Genomic DNA, 21969 nt, shown 5'->3' on the forward strand with positions numbered 1-21969 from the left:
CACCAATGGAAGCTGAAAGAGTGACTTTGTGACCATTATTCAAATTAATAAGATTGTAGGATTAGACTATTATTTTTTAAAAAATTTATCATTTAACCATATTTATGTCCTCATTACCTTTAGGCTATGTTGTCATGATATTTTTTATCTGGATGTAATTCTGAAGATCATTTGGCAGCTCCCATCATCATCATCATTATCAATTACTCCTTTTTTGTACATTGATATATTATAGCAACTTCTGTCAACTTTTGTATGAGCTTTGTTCATGAGGATTTACAATCCAAAAAAAGATAATTTATTGATTTACTAGATTCTTAAGTTTCTTGAGGGCAGAGAGTTACAAAGTTAAGCAATTTTTCCTAAGTACCTTATTGTCTATTAAGCATTCTGTGATTTCCCCCTTATATAGAACTAGACTCTACCTCTTCAGGTTTCTCATGATAATTTATTTGAATCTCACCTGTGCAATTATGTTCTTTTTTTTTTTTTTTTTTTTTTTTTTTTGGGAGGCTGGGGTTAAGTGACTTGCCCAAGGTCATACAGCTAGGAAGTATTAAGTGTCTGAGATCATATTTGAATTTGGGTCCTCCTGAATTCAAGGCTGGTGCTCTATCCACTGAGCCACCTAGCTGCCCCGCAATTATGTTCTAATTTATTTTACATTTGTTTTAATTTATATCCATGTGTAAGATCTGTGAAAACAAACTGTATTTGGTTTTATCATCTTATCTCTAGAGCCTGATACAATGATTTCCTTGCACATAGTATGTGCTTGATAAATGTTCATTGGATTGAACTGAATCAAACCAACATTTAGTTGTCATCTGATAGGGAAGATATTGAAAAGTTGGAGCATATCCAGAGGGAAGGCATCCAGAATGGCAAAGGGCCCAGAGGTCATGCCTATTGAGGATAGATCAAGGGCAATGGAAATATTTAATCTGGAGAAGAGTATATACAGAAAGGATTCAGTATCTGCTTTCAAGTATTTGAAAGGCCATAAGATAGAAGAAGAGGTAATAAACATATCAACCTGTCTCAAGAATTAAGCATTGAGTGCAGACTTTGGGAAGAAGAAAAACTTTGTAAAAATGAAAACTATTCCCAATTGAAATATACTGCCTTAGGAGTGGTATAGTCCCTCTTCTTGGAGGTCATCAAAGAAAAGCTAGATGCTCACTTTTTTGGTATACTGGAGAAGAGATTATTATTCACACACAGATGGGAATGTAGGATCTATGAGGCCCTTTCCAATCCTGACTGCCTGTGGTTTCTAATGGCCTTTTTGCAGAAATTTGGGCCCCATTCACAAAATGATCATATTGGCCCTTTCTAAATACAGAAAGCTATTTAGTTATTCAAAATTATCAGTGAAGTAGATTGGGTTAGGTTGCTTTTAGGTCCCTTGTAACTCTACAATTATGATCCTCTGACTTAAACTAAGCAAAAGGAGCAGTTAGGTGGCAAAGCATTGGGCTTGGAATAACAGACTGATCTTCCTGAATTCAAATCTGGGCTCAAACACTTCCTAGCTATGTGAACAAGTCACTTAACCTTATTTGCCTCAATTTCCTCATCTGTAAAATGAACTAGAGAAGGAAATTGCAAATCTCTCCAGTTTTTCTGTCAGGAAAAAACAAAAGGAGACTCAGAGACTTCTTGCTTGTCTGTTTCCTCATCTTTAAAATGAGCTGTAGAAAGAAATGGCAAACTACTCTAGTATATTTATTAAGAAAACCCTCAATCGGATGATGAAGAACTGGACACAGCTAAACAGCAACTAGCCAAAGGAATCCCTGATGAAGTATAGATTGATTCTGCTACTGTTGACATTTTTCCCCACAGGAAGAACCTCTTTCTCAGCTACTTTTTTTATTCCTTTCTTGCCTTTATTTTTCTCTTGTTTGCCATTTTGTTCGTCTTTCACCATGTGTGGACATGATACTTGTTTGTGAATGGCCCTGAGTCATCTAAATTTGGGCATAAGACACTGAAATGTAGATGAAAGGATATTATTGACCTTGAAGTCCAGAGACATGAGTTTTACTCACAGCTTAGCCACTGACCCTCTCTGCCAAGTTAATCAATTCCTTTGACCTCTCAAATTGCAGTATCCTCATCTGTAAATTAGGGTTATTAATAATTCTTGTCTCTTAGGTATATTTCCTATCTTTCAGTGTTTCTGTAAAAGACAAATGAGATCATGTACATGAAAGCCCTGTTATAGAGTACTCTTCAACTGCCAGCTGTAATTATGGGCAAATGCTCTCAGATGAGTTATAGTAGGTACAGGATTAAAGGCCAGACCTGTGATTTATTTCTCTGACATAGGAAACTCTCTAGATGAGAAAATTCTACCTACTAATTCAGTTCAGTATCTTCTCTACCACTTATAGTCATAGAGATTTGCCAATAGGATAATATTATGACTTTTCCATGTAACATGTCAGGGGCAAATTCTTTAACCTGGGTCTCTCTGGATTTAAGGCCTTGTTTTCTAATTACTATGCCATGCTGCCTCTTATAAAACATAACAAAAAGTTATTTTTTAGTTATGTCTCAGTGATGTTTTAAGCTAATGTTTTGCTGCACAGACTTTTGAGACAGCCAGTATATAATAATAATTTGTTGTTGTTGTTGAGTAGTTTCAATCATGTCCAACTCTTTGTGACATCATTTTGGAGTTTTCTTGGCAAAAATACTGGAATAGTTTGCTATTCCTTACTGCCCATGATAATAATATATTAATTTTTATAGTATTGTAGAGGTTTTAGGATGCTTTCCCTTAAATTTCTGGATTTGATGATCAAAATTATGAGGAAAATTAGAAAAGTGCCATTATCTTCATTTTAAAATTGAGAAAACTAGAGTTCAGAGATATTAAGTGATTTATGGGGAAATTTCTGTGTACAATGCTATGACAACATGCTGCTAATTCTTAATCTTATTGTGGCAAATGAAAAAGTCGAGAGAGACATAATTTAATTGGTCATTTTATTAATTGTGGCTAGCAAATAATAGAAGGACATTATCTGGCTATCTCTCATAAACCAAAGACCCTTCCTAGATGTTTCTTGACATTTATACACCCTTGGAAGAGCGGGTGTTCCTAGTAGATGGCAATCAATTCTGATTAGTTAACAATTGAGGAGAGAATGAATATTGTAATGAAAGGTGAGCTTATTCTAATGAGAGTCTTAGGGACATGACTGATCACTCAGTCTTGGATGGAGACTTATTTCTATCTATGTCCATCTAGGTCAATCTAGAGCAAAGTTTCTTAAACTGTGAATCAAAACCCCATGTGGCATCCCCATGACTGAATATAGGCATTGTGGAAAAAATTGGCAACAGCAAAAGATATCAAATATCCTACCAAGATTTATTTACGTAATAGTAAATAAATACGTCCATCTCATTAGTTTGCAAATTTGCGTTCATGTTTAATAAATGATAAAAATGATATTTGTGCCAAGGGATTATTTAAAAATAATTTTTTATGGTTTATTATCAGTAAATGTTAGATTTGTGTAGCTATTTTATATATTTATAGACCTAAAAATTTATCAGGCAAAAAGGGATCACAGAAGCCCTGATCTAGACAAGAGATTCATCTGTCTGACTAGAACACAATGGGCTGTAAAATTAACCTAGACTTGAATCTCTTTAACCTTCCAATGAGATTTAAGCTTTCCCAGTTGAATAACTCTTACCCAAGTTGTCATCTCATCATCATCCTTGCCCTTCAGAGAACTAAACTTTAACCTAATCTCCAAAAGAGGAAATAGAGAAAAAATCCTGGGTCTTTCCAATATTAATAATTAGTTATTTAATAATAATTTCTCTCATTATGAAATATATGTTAAAAATCATTGATGTAAATTATGTAAAGTGCTTTGTAAATTTTAAGACACTATGTAAATGCTGTTATTTATCATTGTCATCATCATTACTAATAACAACATGACAAGTATAGAGCCTGGGCTTGGTGTCCCGTGCTCTCTGCATGTCTATAGTCATTTACCACTTTCTATCCAATGCTATATTGTAGGAGTTTCAGGATGCTTTTTCCTTAAATTTCCTGACTTGATGATCAAAATTATGATCAAGAGAAGGAATGGGTAATTATCTCCATTTTTGCAGATGAGAAAACTGGGTTGTACTATTTAGCAGTATCTCAAATTCTATGGTTCAGCGTAAAATGTCATTCTGACAAACAGAATAGCATATAGCAATCTAAATTTAATAACACCTTTTAGTTCAATTTTAAAAAGTAATAAAAACTTTTAAGGATAGATAAACTGTATAGACATGTAAACATACATAGCTGCCTTCAAACTTCAAATTGAATCCCACTTTCTACATGAGATCTTTCAGTTTTTCCATTTACATTTAATATACTATTATTTTCAAGTTGTTTCCCCTAATATAATGGGAATTCTTAAATACAGTTACTATGCTTTTGTTTTCAGTTCTTAATAAATATTTGCTATCTGATTACATGATCTATTAAGTAGAAGGAAGATTCTGGATTTTTTCCTTACACTTAACAATAGCTTTGTACTCTTGAACTCAAAAAATCTTTTGTCAATCCCTACTGTCTCATAAATAGGGTTCAGATTCCTTTTTCTGGCATTCAGAGTTCCACACAAGGAAACCTATGGACAACTTCTCCAAATAATGTTTTAAAGGAATAAAATAAGATGTATGGGATTTCAAAGGAAACTAATTATGTATATAGAAATAAATTTATCCCAAAAAAACATTTTTCCCCACTCAGAGTTGATAGGTCCCACATGAAAAACCCATGATTTGGGGTTCCCTTTTCTTTACCATTCTCTCTTTATCATAATCCTTCTGTCCTCTATCTTCTAGCCAAATTAGCATTCAGAAACTTCTCCATGAAGTCTTTCCTGATCATTCAAATTGAATATTATTTTCCTCCAACAGTTACAAACTGCATTTTGTATATATCTTTCAAATTCATTTATCATGTAAAGTATATTATAATTACTTTGTGTCATATGTAAACCAAATGAAGGAAGAAGCAATATCTAGATTTGTAGGTTTTCCAGGGCTTAGCATAACTTGCTATTTGCAGGAGGCACTTAATATATTTTCTGTGATTCTGTAATAAATCTTTGTAGAATAAATGGATTCATTATGCTTTAATTAGATAATCCAGTGCAAGGTACATATAAATAAAAGCTCTAGATAGATATGATAAATCTCAGTGGACTGCAAAATTTATCCATTAATAAAAGGTTTCAAATATGATAATCATGTCAGTGCAAAAGAGAAGAAACTGATTTTATAGGATCATAAACATAGATCAAAAGAATAAATTCAGCAAATATATTTTATATAACCAATTAAAATAAATGTATTTAAAAATTCCTGATATACCTAACAGTTTCATATCTGCTTGTCTTTAGGATTTCAGAAACATGTTCCTTTTTTTCTCCTAATTTTGAATGTTTGGGCCTACCTTATTTGTGTATGGCCACCTTTAGTGGTTCAAAGGGTTATTAAGCCTGTTATTCTAGGTTGTTTTTGTGTGTGTAAGAACTAATCTGTGATTTGAGTGGTCAGGATAATGACAAGCAGAACTAAAATCATTCCTACTTGGTCTTTCTAATGCCAGCTATTGCTTGAGAGCCATTTGCCATGGTGTGTCCAGCAATTAGATAGAGGATCAACACTGAGCCCTTGGAGTTCAACAGTGTTATTTTTGCTCCCTCCCTATGAGTGGTTCTGTGCTTTAATGCCCTCAAATTGTGTTTATTGGTTATAAAAAATTCTCCTTAATTAACGGAAGGTCTGGCCATCATAGTGGCCCAGGGAAGCAATGTATGTTTTTGCCCTAGGCATTGCGACTATCGTAAACAAGGGGACACATAGAGATTCTATTGAAACTGCCATGTTTTGAGATTCATTTTAAATCTCTGCTACAACATATCATGGGGATCATAAGAGAGATCTAGGAGGAATTTTAGAGGTGATCTAGTTCAGGGCTGTGAAACTCAAATAGAAATGGAGGCCATTAATCTATGGATCTCTGTATCCCTGTGACTTGCTTTTTGACTTAGTTTTAAAATGTAATGATGTTATATTGTATTTTTAAATATTTCCCAATTAATTTTAATCTAGTTTGGGGGCTGTATATTTGATACCGTTGATCTGGCCTGATCCCCTCTCACTTGGAGGAGCACAAACTAAGAAGGGCTTCCAAAGGGATCTACTCTCATGCTCACATTTACAGATGAAGAAACCTAAGACCAGAAAGAAAAAAAAAAGTATTGTACCAAAGTCACACAAGTACTTCTAATACCAAACTTAGCTCACTCTCTGCCACCCTAAATCAATCCCTTAAGTGTTGTTATTTCATGCCAACAAAACTAGTTTTGCATTGGAAATTTTAATAGAATTTTTAAAATGTAGTAAAGGGACGATTTGTTTCTATTTATATGGGTGGCCCACTGGATACAATGCTGGGTCTGGAATCCGGAAGACTCATTTTTCTGGATTCAAATCTGGCCTCAGACGCTTTCTAGCTGTTTAACCCTGGGCAAGTCACTTAATCCTATTTGCCTCAGTTTCCTCATCTGTAAAATGAGCTGGAGGATATGGCAAACCACTCTAGTATCTTTGCCAATAAGCCCCCAAATGGGGTCACAGAGTCAGATACGACTGAAAAAAAATGATTCAACAACAACATATTGATGCAAACAGTCTTCTAATAATTCTCTGGGCTCCCACTTTCTAGTCACTTTTCCCTTATCATGCTTTGGGATTCCTAATGAGCTATCCCCTGTGGCTCTTAGCCTAATATGGTTTAGGTCTGCTTCTCTCAGACATTACAGAGTACTGAAGCTGCGTCCCCTTTCTGAGAAGTACAGGTTAGGCTAGTTGATAAATGGTTCATATCACTGATGTTTCCAATTGAATTAAATCCACTAATCATTCATTAAGAGCCTATTATGTAACTTGCAGGGTCCTTGATGCTAGAGATAAAAAGACAAAACTGAAATGTTCCCTGCTCTTGAGGGACTGGCATTCTGCTGAGGGAAAGAACATATACACTGAAAAAGTAGAAACTAGTTCTCTTATTTTTTTTGGAAGGGAACATAGTTTTATGCTATATATCTAACAGATACTGTTTGTGAAGTGAGAAGACTCAGGAGATCAATTTATATAACAACAACAATATTAGGCAATCAACTTTAAAAGACTTAGCAACTCTGATCAACAGAATGACCAACCAACAATCCCAAAGCTCTTATGATGAAATATGCTATCTCCAGATTGAGAGCTAATGGATTCAGAGCAGACTAAAGCTTTTTTTTTCTTGTTTTTTTCCCCCTTCCTTTCCTTTTTTTCCTTTGTTTTTCTTCCATTCTTTCTTCCCTCTCTCTTTTCCTTTTTTCCTTCCTTCCTTTTTTCTTCTTTTCTTGCTTCCTTCCTCCTTTCCTCTCTTCCTCCTCCTCCTTCCTAGTAATGGAATTTGCTTTGCATGACCATATATATTTGAAGTGGACTTTGTTTTTTCTTGCTTTCTTAGTGGAGGAAGAAAAGAAGAGGAAGGAAGGGAAGGTAGAACTGGAAAAAAAATACTATATGCAAGGCCCAGGACTAAATGTCACCAAGGGATATAAAGGTGAAGTAAGCCATGGACCCTTTCTCCAGTAAGCTTGTGTTCTAAAGTAGGAGATAATTTATATTACAGCATTAGCCATGTATATCTTAAGTTATGATATGTATATTTTGATAATGAAGCTTTTTATATTTTTAAATAGTATTTTATTTTTCAAAATACATGCAAAGGAAGTTTTCAACATAAAACTTTGCAAAACTGTGTACCAAATTTTTCTCCCTTCCTTTCCACCTCTCCCCTCCCTAGACAGCAAGTAATCCAATATAGGTTAAACATATGCAATTCTTTTAAACATATCTTTACATTTATCTTGATGAAGCTTTTGATTATATACTTCTGGCCCTTTTTCTATCTTGGAAGAAGTATCTGAAGAATAGATCCTTTGATTCAGGCTTTACACTGTTCTGTAATACATTATTCCTCAATTTCCTATATTATATTTTCCCTGTAGCTTAATTTCAGTCAGAAGAATCTCAGTTTTCAGGGGAGAGAGTTAAGGAAGAAAAATTCAGGACAAATATTTGATAGATTCTGAAACTTTTACTTCTACCTCGCCTCTGAGGCAAAAAGTGTAAGGAATTCATTTTTATTTTTAAGTAATTAAAGTTTCAAAAATAAGTTTACAGATTACTTTGACTTCCAGTATTTGAGGACAAATTATGGACTAAATAATCATAACTGAACATCTAATTTTTAAGAGAAAATGAAAGAAGAAAAAAAGACTATCTTCTGGTAAAGTTGAAAAGATTTAAACCTCTTCTTTTGAATAGTTTGACTCTATATAAACAATTTCAATTTTAATAACCATGTCAAACCTTGTAATTTTCCTTTCATTATTGAGAAGGAAATCACTTCAATGAAGGTTTAAAATAATATTATTATCTAACCACAGTCAGAATGTTAACAGCCCAAATTTAACCAGAGGGATGGAAATAGCTGGCTCATTCTTGTTTCTCAAAGTGGTATTCTACATCATATGTTTGGAAAATACTGTATTTTCCTTCTTGAGTGGTTATACATAATTAGTATTTCCAGCCCTTTTTTGATTTATTCTTAAACCCTGACACATTTCTTTTTTAAAGATATCCAACAATTTGGAACTACTATTAATTCATCTTCAGGGATAGGGAAGCACTTCATTTTTGACCTCTGTCAAATCACTTAGCTTCTCAGAGATGTGATTTCCTCATTGGTAAAAGGAAAGATTTAGAGAAGATGGCCCATTGATCCATTTGATCTCTACAAAGTGTCTGATTCCAGGATTCCCTTCTCTTTCAGAAACATCACCATCCTAGTGTATTCCAATGTAGAACAGCCATCTCTCTCACCAACCCACACTCCAGGCAGACCCTTTCAGGATATGTCAGTGTTATAAGGTGAAGTAGAACTGGTTTTCAAATATCCCTGTCTTGCCTGCTGAGTATTAGGCATAGGACTCCCTGTATAATCCGATTTCAATCAACTCACTCTAATCACTACTGATAGTAGCAAAATTTAGCCTGGATCTACTTTGTTAATCTAGATTGACAGGAGCTAAAAGTAAAGGGACAGAAGGTCACAGAAACAAAGGGAAACCAACAGGCACACTGATTTCCTGCCTCTGCTCTCCCTTCTGGGGCTTTTCTTTCTCCTATCTTCTAAGCAAACGGTATTTGGTTGTTAGGTTACCAGCCTTCCACTGAGGACTTACATCAACAACAGGTGCACTTGGAGCCTGTGAAACAGCAGCCAAAGGAGCACCCACACCGTGAGCCTGCGCAGAAGGTAGCAACAGGTGCACATTGTACCTGGGCGGATGTATAATTTATTGAAACTGAGATCTTCCCTTTTTTTCTCCTTCTGGAGCTGTCCTGGAGTCCGGTGCCTCTTAAAATAGATGTCACCAGCAGCTAGACTTCAAGGCCTTCCACTTGCTAGTTGCTCTAACCATCTCTCAATACGATTGTAAGCCTTCACCTTTCACTAGAGCTTTGGAGGGGGGGTGATGGAGAATTGCAAATTCAGAGCTGAGAGATGAACACTTCCGTGATTTCTGATGGTTTCATGTGGATTGCATTTGTCTGTTTTCTGAGAGAAGAGTTAATTCTGGCTTTGCCGGAAGCACAGAGAGCATATATGAATGTACATTGCTGCCACTGACGGACTTGGCTTGGTGAATCCATCAGGGAGCTGACTCCAGTCAGATTACTGGGTCTGGTTATTGCTAAGATGAATAATGGAATTTCAGAGAACTGCCTTTCTTGATGTTCAGCATGCTGGCGTTGGGCAAATCAGGAAACTTTTTACATTTGGGTAACAAAGCCGTGTGGGATCTACCTCCATCTGATTTTCCATGCTGGTGGAGTTGTTGTTGGTCATCTCAGCACTGCATGTTGCCATGCTAAAGACACCCAAGAGTAAAAATGTGTCCTGGGTAAGTACGGAGCAGATTATTTGTATCTCCTGGGCTGATGTGATTCAATGAAAATAGTGATGAAAATAGTTACATTAAAACATGAAAAACAATCTCAGAGTTAGGATGCCCTGTAACAATAAATGGTTCCGAACAACTCTCTGCTGTATTTGTTTGGGGAAATGATGTTTAACAATGTGGTAATTATTAACAGTTATTGGGAGCAGAAACTATGGGGGAAATTATTCCTTTATGATTGATAAATTGTAAAAATAGAAGAAAGTTTTTAAATGGATTTGCTTCAGGATCATTTATTTTTATCACACTTTCATCACGGATACAAGAGAATTCATACTGATCTTAAGTCAAGGGCATCCAATTTTTGCTTTTAATTGACTAAAAAACAACTTATCATAAGGCCTAGAAGTAGATTATCGACACTTATATTCACTAATTGTAGAACAGATTCCTGTTAAGTGGAATTTTCAGACTAGAAGTGAGTAGAATGTCATTTGGGAATGATTGCCTCTTCATTAATTATTTCTTCTTAGATACCTTAAAATAGAAATAGGCATATCTTAACTGTAAATGTCTAAGTCGTCTCTTTATATCAAATAGCATCTATAATGAAAGCCTAACAGTCTAGGAACATGTGTGTTAGACCTGATCTATAATTGTTAATTTAATTAAGGATCATTTCATACTGGGGGTGGGGGAATAAGTGATTACCATATTTACATATTTCAAAAATGATTGGGGGGAAGAAATTGATTTATTTTTCTTATCTCTAGAGGCAGAATCAGTGTGTGGAAGAAACAGAGATATCAATTTTTGTATCAATATTTTAAAAAACTTCCCAATATTTATCATTGTCTGAAAATAGATTGGACTGCCTTATGACGTAGTGAATTCTTTATCACTTGAGATAGCCAGAAGAGGCTGGATGATCACTTGTCAGGGATATTTGAGGACAGCCATACTTCGGGTCAAGGCTGGAATGGACAATTATAAAGACTCAGAGAGTGCCTGTTTGTACAAAATACAAAACATATCAGAAAGTACATCATAATAAAAATCATTTGGCAATTATTAAAACATTAATGACTTATTTCTTAGATCCATTTAAATCTGTAAAAGAAGGAAAAAAATCATTCCCATTATGCTGTCTTCTTTTAATGCTCCCTTTTCTAGTACCAATTTTTTTAGCCATCAGAAACCACCTGCAAACTTAATCAAATGCAGTTGTTATGCTTAGTGTCAGAATGATGATGATCATGTTTAGTGGAATTATATTTCAGGATATTTTCAAATGAAATGAAATTTGTACAAACATTTTTTGAAATATTCAAAGCACTATAATTTGAAATTGAATTCTATTTAAAATTTTTACTTTAGCAGTTGGCAAATAGAGATGATCAAATTTAATTCGAAAATTATGATTTATTGTTTTTTGTTAATTATTAATTGCAGTATCATTTTATCTTTAGGGGGAAATCCTTAAATTCTTCTTATTATTAAATTCAAAACATATATTGGGAAGTGAGAAACTATTTCCTTGCTTGCCATTTATTTACCATTTTTTGGTAAAATCTCTTTGGAAGCAACACTAGTAATCTTTTGATCATTGTAGATTGTGGGGTTTATACTTATTAGAAACACTTCACTAAGAAATAATGAAATGGTCATTATTACTGTTAAAGTTAAAGTTGTTATCTTTGGGCAGTGCACATTTGTACAAAATGCAAACTTGTACAAAATGCTTAGATTTGAAATCTAATTAACAAATTTTTGACCTTCAATATGACTGTCCTCAAAATATATGCTAATTAGATTTTGAGTGTCAAAATTAGTGCAATATTTCTCACTGGAGATTTACCATCATAAACATGCCTATGGTTACATTTGACTTTCTTATTAAAATGAAGTTTTCGCATCATTACCAAGACCCCTTTGACCCAAACTCTTTAAAATAGATTCTAGAGATTATAGGATTTAAAGCTGGAAAGAAACATTAGAGAATTGTGAATTCAACTCCCTCCTAGTCCAGAGAAGAGAATTAAGGCACACATCCCACTGTCACATTGCTTGCAGTTAACAACAGGTTACAGAAGCTGCGCCCAGATCTGTTCATACCAAATCTACTTCACTTTCCATTCGTTATCTTGCTGGGTTGGGGGAGAATGGGAGAGGGAGAATCTTCCTTTTGGGGGGGTTATCTCATGTTTTTATGTAACTCTAAAGAAATATGCAGCATTTTGACATAGGTGGGGAAGTGGATTGAGCGCTGGGTCTGGAGTCTGTAAGATTTGAGTTCAAATTCAGTTTCAGCCACTACCTATGTGACCTTGGGCAAGGAATTTATTCTGTTTGCCTTCTGTAAAATGAGCAAAATAATAACACCTGCATCCCAGAGTTATTTTGAGAATCAAATGAGATAATTGCTAAGTGCTTAGCACAGTATCTGGAACATGGTAGATACATTAGTATTATTACTATTTCTATATAGAACTATTATAGCATTATTGGTTGTTGCCCTTTGTCTTCAAAGAGGACCAAAATGACATTACTATGTTAAACTTAGTAAGTCTGACTGTGGCTGATCAGACTGATATGAGCTCAGAATTCTCTGCCACAGGTTGGATACAAATAGTCCCTTTGAGTATTTGGGGGAGATTCTCCAACTTTGAGCATCTTGTGTTTCTTCTAAGCTAATTCAATTCTTCTTTGCTTACAGAGCACAGCACCTTTTCTAATGAGGGTACACCCCAAGATTGTGCCAGTGTCTCCTATGTCATACAATCAATTCTAAATTTTTTAAGAGAGACCTTGAGAGTATCTTGTATTGCTTTTATGGATTACCTTGTGAGCTCTTACCCTGCCTTTTTGGCCTTTTTGGCAAGCATATTATAATATTATATTGTTATATAGTATAATATAGTATGGTATTTGTGTATTATATAGTAACTATATAAATGTTAGCTATTATAATTATGTAAAATATATTAATTTGTCAGGATGAAATATTATTGCTCATAATTTGCATTTATTTAAGTTCTTTCTGTTGAACAAAGCATGTATGGTTAAGTAAATACTTGACCAATTACTGAATTATCTTGATCAAAATCTATATCTTTATTTAATATACCATAACTTAACTTTCCATCATCATTCTAAGTTTAAAGAAAAGGAGTAATTAATAGAATCAGTGGCATTGAATATCAAATAAATATGTTTCTATACCTGTTTCTTACCATTTCGGATCTTGAATTTGAAACATTCAGAAGGATAAAGGGGCATAGATGTAAAGGCAGCAAAAGTCTCAGAGATAAAGGAAAGCATATGGAATTTATCTTGCTAATCATCTCAATTTAGTTTAGAAACAGGAATTCTTAACCATTATTCAGTCCTGAGATCTTTTGGGAAATCGTATGAAATACACATATCCTTCCTCAAAATAATATTTTTAAAATAAAATACACAAAATGAATTATATTGGAATAGTCATGTAAAAAAAATTAGAAGTTCAGACCTCAGATTATGAACCTGTGGTTTAAAAGCATCTAAAAATCTTTAGGAAAAATTCTTAGGTGGTATAATCTTGTAAAATGCTTTTTTTTCTAATAAAACTATATCTTCCTGCCTATAAAAAGTTATTTAAAGGAGCTTGGCCAAACCAATGGTTTATTTTTGTTGTCGGTGATCCCGCTTCATACCAGATGACTCTAAAAGGGAATTCTGAATCATCAGAAGAAATCATCTTTCTCCCAGAGTTGTTCAATCTTGTGCACATAGGCAGGCAGGAAAACATTCAGAGACATAGTCCCACCTTTCCCATCTCAATTAATCTTCTTAAAAGATTAACTAACTCTCCTTAAAGCAATTACATAGTTAATGGGAGAAAGGCAAAACTAGAAACCTATTTTGTAAGCTCAGCCTATTATCACTGGCTATTATTTAGTTGAAAAAAAAATTATTCACATTCACTTCAAAGTCTGATTTTTTTTTTTTTTTTTTTTTGGAGAAAGGTCAAGTTATGGCATTAAATGTATTGGAAATAGTTATAATTAAAGTCAAAGTGTAACAGTTGCATTCCTACAGTCTAAAGAAATTTACTCTAAAGTGTCATTCAATTCTTAATTCAGAAGCTGCCTCCTTAATTAAAAAAATAGATATGTAAATGAAAATTATTCAGATGGTAAGTTTACAAGGCTAATTACAGAAGAGACACTAATTCTGTGAGTGGTAAAATGTTTTGTAAGGCTATGTGGTGACACCTTCAAGTAACTCAGCTATAATCATATATGACTTAGTGTGTCCTTGTTATATATATATATATATATATATATATCTGGGCCCCAGATGAAATTTTATCTCTGGTTTCTATGCGTCCCTTCCTCTCTCTTCCTCATACTTTGCATATAATTTGGATCTACTCCTCTAATTGAATGTCTTCTATCCTTAAAGTTGGTATAACAGGCAAGCTGACTCATGTAATCCAAGTCAGCAACTGCTAAGAGAGAGAATGCCTCCAATTAATCATTAAGTCATTAAATCATCTGGTGTTTATTAAGCACCTGCTCTATGTAAGACACTTACTACTCTAGTTGCTGGAGATACAAATATAATATCTTGAACAATCCCTAATTTTGAAGAGCTTACATTACAATGGATAAGTTGAGTTACAAACTTGTAGATACAAGATGAATTTAAAGTTAATAAATACAGTCATTAAATACAATATAGTTTGAGAGGAAAGCACTAGGAATTGAGGGGATTGGGAAGTGCTTCATATAGAATGTGGTACTTGACTTGGGAAGGGAACCAGTACATTTGTCTACTCCCAACCATTTGGCTTGATCTAACAAGGAATTGGATGAGCCCTTCTGGCATTTCCTCCCTATCATTAAGGTCATCAACCCAGTAGCTTTGGGAATATTAAAGCACTATGTAAATTAAAGTTGGTGCCTGCCTACTCTGATAGTGAACAACAGTACAAAGCAGTCTGAGGTATGGGATGTAATGGCTGACTTTATAACTTAAATAACAGGAGAAAGGAAAGATATTGTCCATAAGACTGGGCTAAGGAACCAGCTACCTTGATGCATGTAATTAAATGAGTGAAGACCTTCCATAGCTAATGTCCCCATTACCCAGGAGTCTAATCTGTGGTATCAGGAAGGAAAGGGTACATGCAAAATTCCTTTATATTCCATGATTCCCTCCTTCCAATATTCAGCTTCATTCACTCATTCATTTATTCACTTCCCATGTAATATGTGAGTATGCTGTAACATGCAGACAATTTATATGTATATATATATAGGTGTGTATGCATAGATTTGTGCATATATATGACATATATGTCTACATATAATGCTAACTTTATTTTCCAAGACCCTTACAGCGCTAATTAACAAGGACGTAAAAACAAATGATTGCAGTGTCATTTCAAAAGGAGCAATGAATCTGGTATGAATCATATCAATCATATTATATTCACAGTTCTGCTCCTGACTACCTGTGTGATTTTGGGGAAATTATTTCAGCTTCTCTGGTCCAAGTACCTGGGTCTTAGTTTTCTCATTTTTAAATTAGAGTATTGGACTAGGTGCCCTGCTTATAGCTCTAAACTTAGAGTGCTATTAGCTGTCACATAAGGGAGAATAAAATAAGGCAAAAGAAGAGAAGGATGGGAAAGTGGTATGAGGAAAATCGAGAAAGGAGAGATTGTTTTCTCTAGGAGGAAAGGAGGAATGGGACTAAAAGAAAGTTTTATGATAGAGAAGGTGGCACATGAGGTGGATTTTGAAAGATGAGAAGTAGCTCCAATAGCTTTTTCCTCTGAATAGATATGGAAGCTGCCCATTCCAGCCAACAGGGTTAAGATAAAGATAAGAGAGGGGATAATGTACATGAAGGATGAATGGTCCAGTTTGGCTGGAATGTAGAGTATGAGAAGGCCAGCAGTGTGTGATAAGTCCAAAAATATAAGGATCATAGACTTTGAGATGGAAGGGACTCCACAAGTCATTTAGCCTAATTTCATTTTATGCTTGAGTAATTAATTTTAAGCCCATAAAAATTGTGGCTTACCCAAGGTCACACAGATCTAGAATTTGAACCTAGTTTCTCTGACTCCAAATCCAGAACTCTTTGATTAGTTTATGACCTGTAATAACAATTTCTTTTAAGTCAGGATTAGATGATGGAGGTCCTTAAATACCAGGATCAGGCATTTATACTTTCTTCTGTAAGCAACTGGGATTTTTAGTAGAGTGTCATGACTCTTGAGTTCTCCAGGAAGTCTCATTTATTTAAGCCAGTTGTGTTTCAAATGGCAGCAAGAGAGTGGAGAAAATGCAATTCAGGTGTTGGCACGGGTTAGTACACCTGGAGGCAGCAGGTGATACCTGTTATTTTCTCTGATCTCAACTGTGCCGTACTGACTTGTTAGTCTCTCAGCTTCTACAATATTGAGCTATACTGTTGACTATATTTTCTCCAATTATTTCCTTGGTTTTCCGCTCTGGTAAAGAGTCCCCATGTCTGACCTACACCTGTCCCTTGATCTGCTTTTACCTTTTACCCCTTCAAATCACTCAGTATAAAGCCCCCTACCATATCATTCCACATTAGCTAGACAGTGTCTGTAGGCTGAAGTTCCAAATGCATTCATTCCTTTATACTGCAAAGCTTTTGAAACTGTAGGTTACAACTCACAAATATGGGGGGGGGTCATGAAATTATGATTTATTAATAAATGTTTGATTTGTGTACCTATTTTATATATCTATATATATATATCAGGGGTCACATAAAAATTTATTGGGTGAAAAGGAGTCACAAAAAGAATAAGTTTTAAGAATCCTTGCTTCATAATACCTGTCAGGTCATCTTACTTTGCCCTGGCCATTTCGAAGGGAGTTCCCAGGATGCAAACTCTGATATATCAGGCTCACCCCACAGTGGTTGTATCATAAAAGACTGCAGATAGAATCGTCTTGACCTGAGATTAGATTTTGTTCCTAAATTCTTTGTTGATTTGTCATGTAATGAAGACATTTTAAGCTTTTTGTGGCATTTTCCCCCCATCTATAAAATGGGAATTTCAGTTATTTGCCAAGAAAAACCCCAAATCGGGTCACAAAGACATGACCAGAACAAGCTTTATAAAGTTGTGTTGTATTTGAAGAAATCATAGGATCACTGGGGGCCAACCAAAAATCCATCTCTGTTGTCCCACCCTCTCCACTCACATATACCTTCTCTCTTATAGATAACAGAAGGATATGGAGTAGAGTGAAAAAGCATGACTAGTAGGCACAACCTCCTAAAGTATAGGCAGAAAAGTAGTAGTACATCTTAGATCTATTCACATCCATTCATTCCCATTTAAATTGCTCCTTAGAACAGATCATAACTTGTGAATAATTGACTTTCAAAATCAGATTAGTGTTCTTATCTGTTTCAAACAACATAGAAAATATTGTAATTATATTGAGTTTGAAGTGATAGGTATATATTAAGTCATCTTTTAGTCATGTATGACTCTTTATGATCCCTTTTGGGTTTTCTTGGCAAAGATACTGCATTGATTTACCATTTCCTTTTCCAGCTCATTCTACGTATGAGGAACTAAGACAAATAGGTGACTTACTCACAGTCACATAGCTAGTAAATGTCTGAACTCATGAAGATGAATCTTCCTGATTCTAAGGCCAGTGATTTATCCACTGCTTTACCAGCTGTCCTTAGATAATATTAGCAGTAGATTGTTCCTGATGCTTGGGGTGAATTCCCTCCTTCCCTCTAGTCTTAGAATATTTTCCTTTTTTTTCTTCAAATTATTGAGGTACGATATTCTACATAAAGCTTTTTTCTATCTCTTACTCATTCCCAGCCACTAGTGCCCTCACATGTATTCTCCTATTTTATATGTGTTTTACATATACTTATTTATATAAATGTTGTTACCCTTGATACTTGAGGTTAGGCCCTTAGCACCATGCCCAATACATAGTTGGCACTTGATTGGTTGATTAAATTATAGTAAAGAATCACAAAATGAAATTATGTGCTTTGAATTGCAATTCATAATTTTAATAGGAGGGACTACAAATAATAAAAATAGTATGACACCATTGGGTATATAATTATAAAACCTCTTTTTTTTGTAACTCCTATATTCTTTTTATTTTCTCTTCCTCTTCCTTCTTCTCCTTCTTTCAGCAAGTCTTCTGAAGACCTCTTTCTAAACTAGCCTTAAGTCAGGCAATACTGTCCACATAAATTGTTCAAACCCTTTAAGATTGCAGATCCTGGCTTTCCTGCCAGGCTGATGTATTCTCTAGGAATGGCACTTTTGGGGATATAATAAATTGGAAATGAATCCAATTAGCTTCCCAAAACTGTGAAACCTCCCCAGGAGCTAAAATCACCCATTCTGAAATATACAGAAACATAGTCATTTATAATTGTGAGTACCTGAGATTTTGTATTTGTGTGTGGTTATATGTGGTCATTGAGATTCTATTGTTGGTGATTGGATATCATTTTGTTTTTTGGCCAAAATGTTACAGTGGTAAATGGGAGAGCTATGATTTGAAACACACACACACACACACACACACACACACACACACACACACACACACACACATATATATACACACACACATATATTTGTACACATAAGCATGCATGCTATGTGTGGGTTAAATAGGAAAATAATTAGTAGCAGAATGATATGTTGATAAAATGTAATCTCCTTAAGAGTAGAGAAAATTTCATTTTTTTTTTGTATCCCAAGCCCCTAACAGTGTCTGGTACATGGCTGGCACTTGATAAATCCTTAGTGATTGACTGACTGAATTATAGAAAGGAATCACAAAGTGAAATATCATTCTTCTAATGACATTTAGTGGCAGAAGACAAGTGCATTGCCTGAAGAGGATATAAACATAATCTCTACCATATCTCCAGATGGAAAGTTTGTAACACAATGACTAAATTCTTCTTAGTGTTTTCTTTTTTAGCTTTAAAACAAAGAAGTTAAGTTTTTCTTCCTAACATTTTCATGTCTCTGTCATTTTGAGGTCATTCACATGTTATTTTGAAAATCAAAACTAAACCTGTTAATGTCTATATTCAGCGGACTTTCCACAGTTACCTGGCAACCAGGCTTCAGAGGGCTTAAAAGCTACCAAGAGCAGACTGGGGGTACAGCAAATAAAACCTTGATTTATGTTGGCCTTGTAAAGGAAATTGTTCTCTGGTTTGCTTTTTTACAAAATGTGTAAGCAAATTATTCAGTATTTTTGCTGAAGGGTACAGATCAATACTGTTAGGAGTTTTAAAGAGTTAGGCCATGCTAAACAATTGTACAAGTTGAATGAGTAAATGAAATATATCTAAAACCACATTCTTACTCCTTCTTTCATTACTTTTGAACTTTTTTCCCTATTTTAGTCTATATTGTCTTTCTGGAATAGGGTAGCATCAAAATTGAAGTATCTACATTATTAATAGAAGGTGAAATTAATTAGTGTCATATCTATATTTGCATAACTGGCAAAATAATAGAATAAAAAGGAGAGAGAGAATTTATTATCCTCATTCATTTAATCCAATATACTTCAATAGGTATTTATTAGGTATAAACTGGATACAAGGCATTATTCTAAGTACTTCAGGGATATAATAATAAATTGGATTTAGTTCCTACCCTTTAAGAAATTAGCCACTTTTATAGAGAGGATAAGATAATGCAGTAGCTAAAGATAGATTATTATTAATTAATTATTATTATTTTATTACCTTATTAGATAATATTAATATAAAAATGGTAAAAACAAAGTATTACATTATAAGGTCTCAAAAAAAAAAAAAAAAAGGAAAGAATCACCACTGTTTGGGGAGATAAGGGAAGGCTTCCAGAAACAGATGACATTTAAACTGATTCCTGAAAGATGAATAGGAATTTGACTGAAGGAAGTCAATTTAGGAGGAAGGAACAGCATGAGCAAAGTCACTGAAATAGTAAATTGAGGATATGCTTAGAAAACAATGCACAGGTGCTTCTCCCTCTCTGTTACTCAGTTCCATCCACCTCCTTTTTAAGAAATCTATCTAATGAATGTTCTGTTCTTTCTTTTCTTTAATAGTATTTTATTTCTCCAAATACATGCAAAGATAGTTTTCAACATTTCTTTTTGCAAAACTCTGTGTTCCAATTTTTCTCCCTCTCTATTCCATGTGCAATTCTTCTAAACGTATATCCACTTTCATCATACTCTCAAGAAAAATTACATCAAAAGGGAAAAATCATGAGAGAATAAAACAAGCAAATGACAACAATGTTCTGTCCTTTCCAAAAATTATAAAGGAAGACATCAGTATAGCAAAAAATGAGTCACATTCAAAATCATTCAAAATCAAAATATTCAGGTGCTTGATAAAACATATTCTGTCTAGCAAGAATGGAAATTGAGCATCAGATTTGAGATGCATATAGTCCATTAGTCTATTGATCTTAGAACTCATGTTTGTAGCATATGTCCCTATGAATCATCTTTGCATTAAAGAAAAAGTAAACTAAAGGACAGAGTCTGTAAAGAGTGGCAGATGGTAGATAGGATGTGAATGGAACGTTGATGCAAACAACTCTACGCTACCTGTGACAATCAAATTTAGATACTTAAACTCTACATATAATCTCTGATTTCATTTTTATCATTTCATTAAGGGCAGATATCTTTCTACCAAAGAATACCCGATTTGTTTTCTAGTACTTATTATATTCCTTTTTCAACTTTTTTGTTGACCATAAAACTATCAAAGGGCTAAGAACAGAAAGGATAAGAAGCAGTATCATGAATTTGAAAAGCTCTCCAATATCCCCATGCATTTGTGCTCTCGAGGATGAGGCATTCCCTCCAACAATGCAGATTGCAGTCCAACCTTGTCTTTCCATTTTATGTGAATTTCATTAATCTACCATAGTGCTAAAAAGCCTTCCTTATGTTTTCTTGACATTACATGGGCTATATAATGACTTTCCTTTGTTCTTTTTTTTTTTTTTTTTTTTTTTTTGAGGCTGGGGTTAAGTGACTTGCCCAGGGTCATACAGCTAGGAAGTGTTAAGTGTCTGAGACCAAATTTGAACTCGGATCCTTCTGACTTCAGGGCTGGTGCTCTATCCACTGTGCCACCTAGCTGCCCCGACTTTCCTTTGTTCTTGTATTATAACTGACTCATCTTTTTTTCCTGGTCATATATTTCCCTGCTATAAGAAGGAATCAGTTGTAGTGGTTGGGAATTGGCCTCAAACTCAAAAAGACCTGAGTTCAAGTCCAGCTTTTTGTGATTGTGGGCAACCCACTTAATTTCTCCATTCTCTGGGTAGCTCTCTAGGATTATCAATTATAGATAAGGTGCCAGCCTGCATTGATAGAAGTCGTTTTCTTATTTGGGAGATATTTATGTCAGTGAATCACAGGTCTAATACCAATCCTTCCTAACCTTTACATTTGTTCTCCTCAGGTAAAGTGTTATATCCGGCTCATTCTTTCCATGTGTGTCATCATTAGTCTTTAGTCTTATCATCAATTGCAGTTACTCAGGCACAATAATCTCCCATGAATCACAGTCATACAATAATCCCAGAAGAATATTGGTGTGAGATAGCAGGACTATTTTTTCAGGAAGGAAATTGGAGCAATGGAAACAATGATAAAATTTTTCAAGAAAAATCCAGCCCTGATTTTTCTCTCCCATCCAAATCTGAATATATATATATATATATAATAAAGCATTATACACAAAATATTAATATATATGAATTATATATGAAACATTATATGTGGATTGCATGTTTATATATATATATACACTTATGTATGATATATATATGATGGAACAT

The 21969-nt window shown here is 34.4% G+C and overlaps 1 protein-coding gene across 5 annotated transcripts in view; it reads left to right on the forward strand.

Annotated features, from left to right (window-relative positions):
- CACNB2 (calcium voltage-gated channel auxiliary subunit beta 2) overlaps positions 1 to 21969 on the forward strand; it is a 379562-nt gene that overhangs the window by 153702 nt on the left and 203891 nt on the right. The window contains exon 1 of one of the 5 annotated variants that reach the window (XM_074266792.1): positions 8403 to 10070. The exons of the other annotated variants lie outside the window; for them this stretch is intronic. Within the exon in view, the coding sequence (XP_074122893.1) occupies positions 9990 to 10070 (81 nt within the window). The 5' untranslated portion in view covers positions 8403 to 9989. Of the gene's footprint in view, positions 1 to 8402; positions 10071 to 21969 lie in introns of those variants that run through there. 5 annotated transcript variants of the gene reach the window in all.

This window comes from Sminthopsis crassicaudata, chromosome 5 (assembly GCF_048593235.1).
Source record: "Sminthopsis crassicaudata isolate SCR6 chromosome 5, ASM4859323v1, whole genome shotgun sequence".
Classification (NCBI taxonomy): domain Eukaryota; kingdom Metazoa; phylum Chordata; class Mammalia; order Dasyuromorphia; family Dasyuridae; genus Sminthopsis; species Sminthopsis crassicaudata.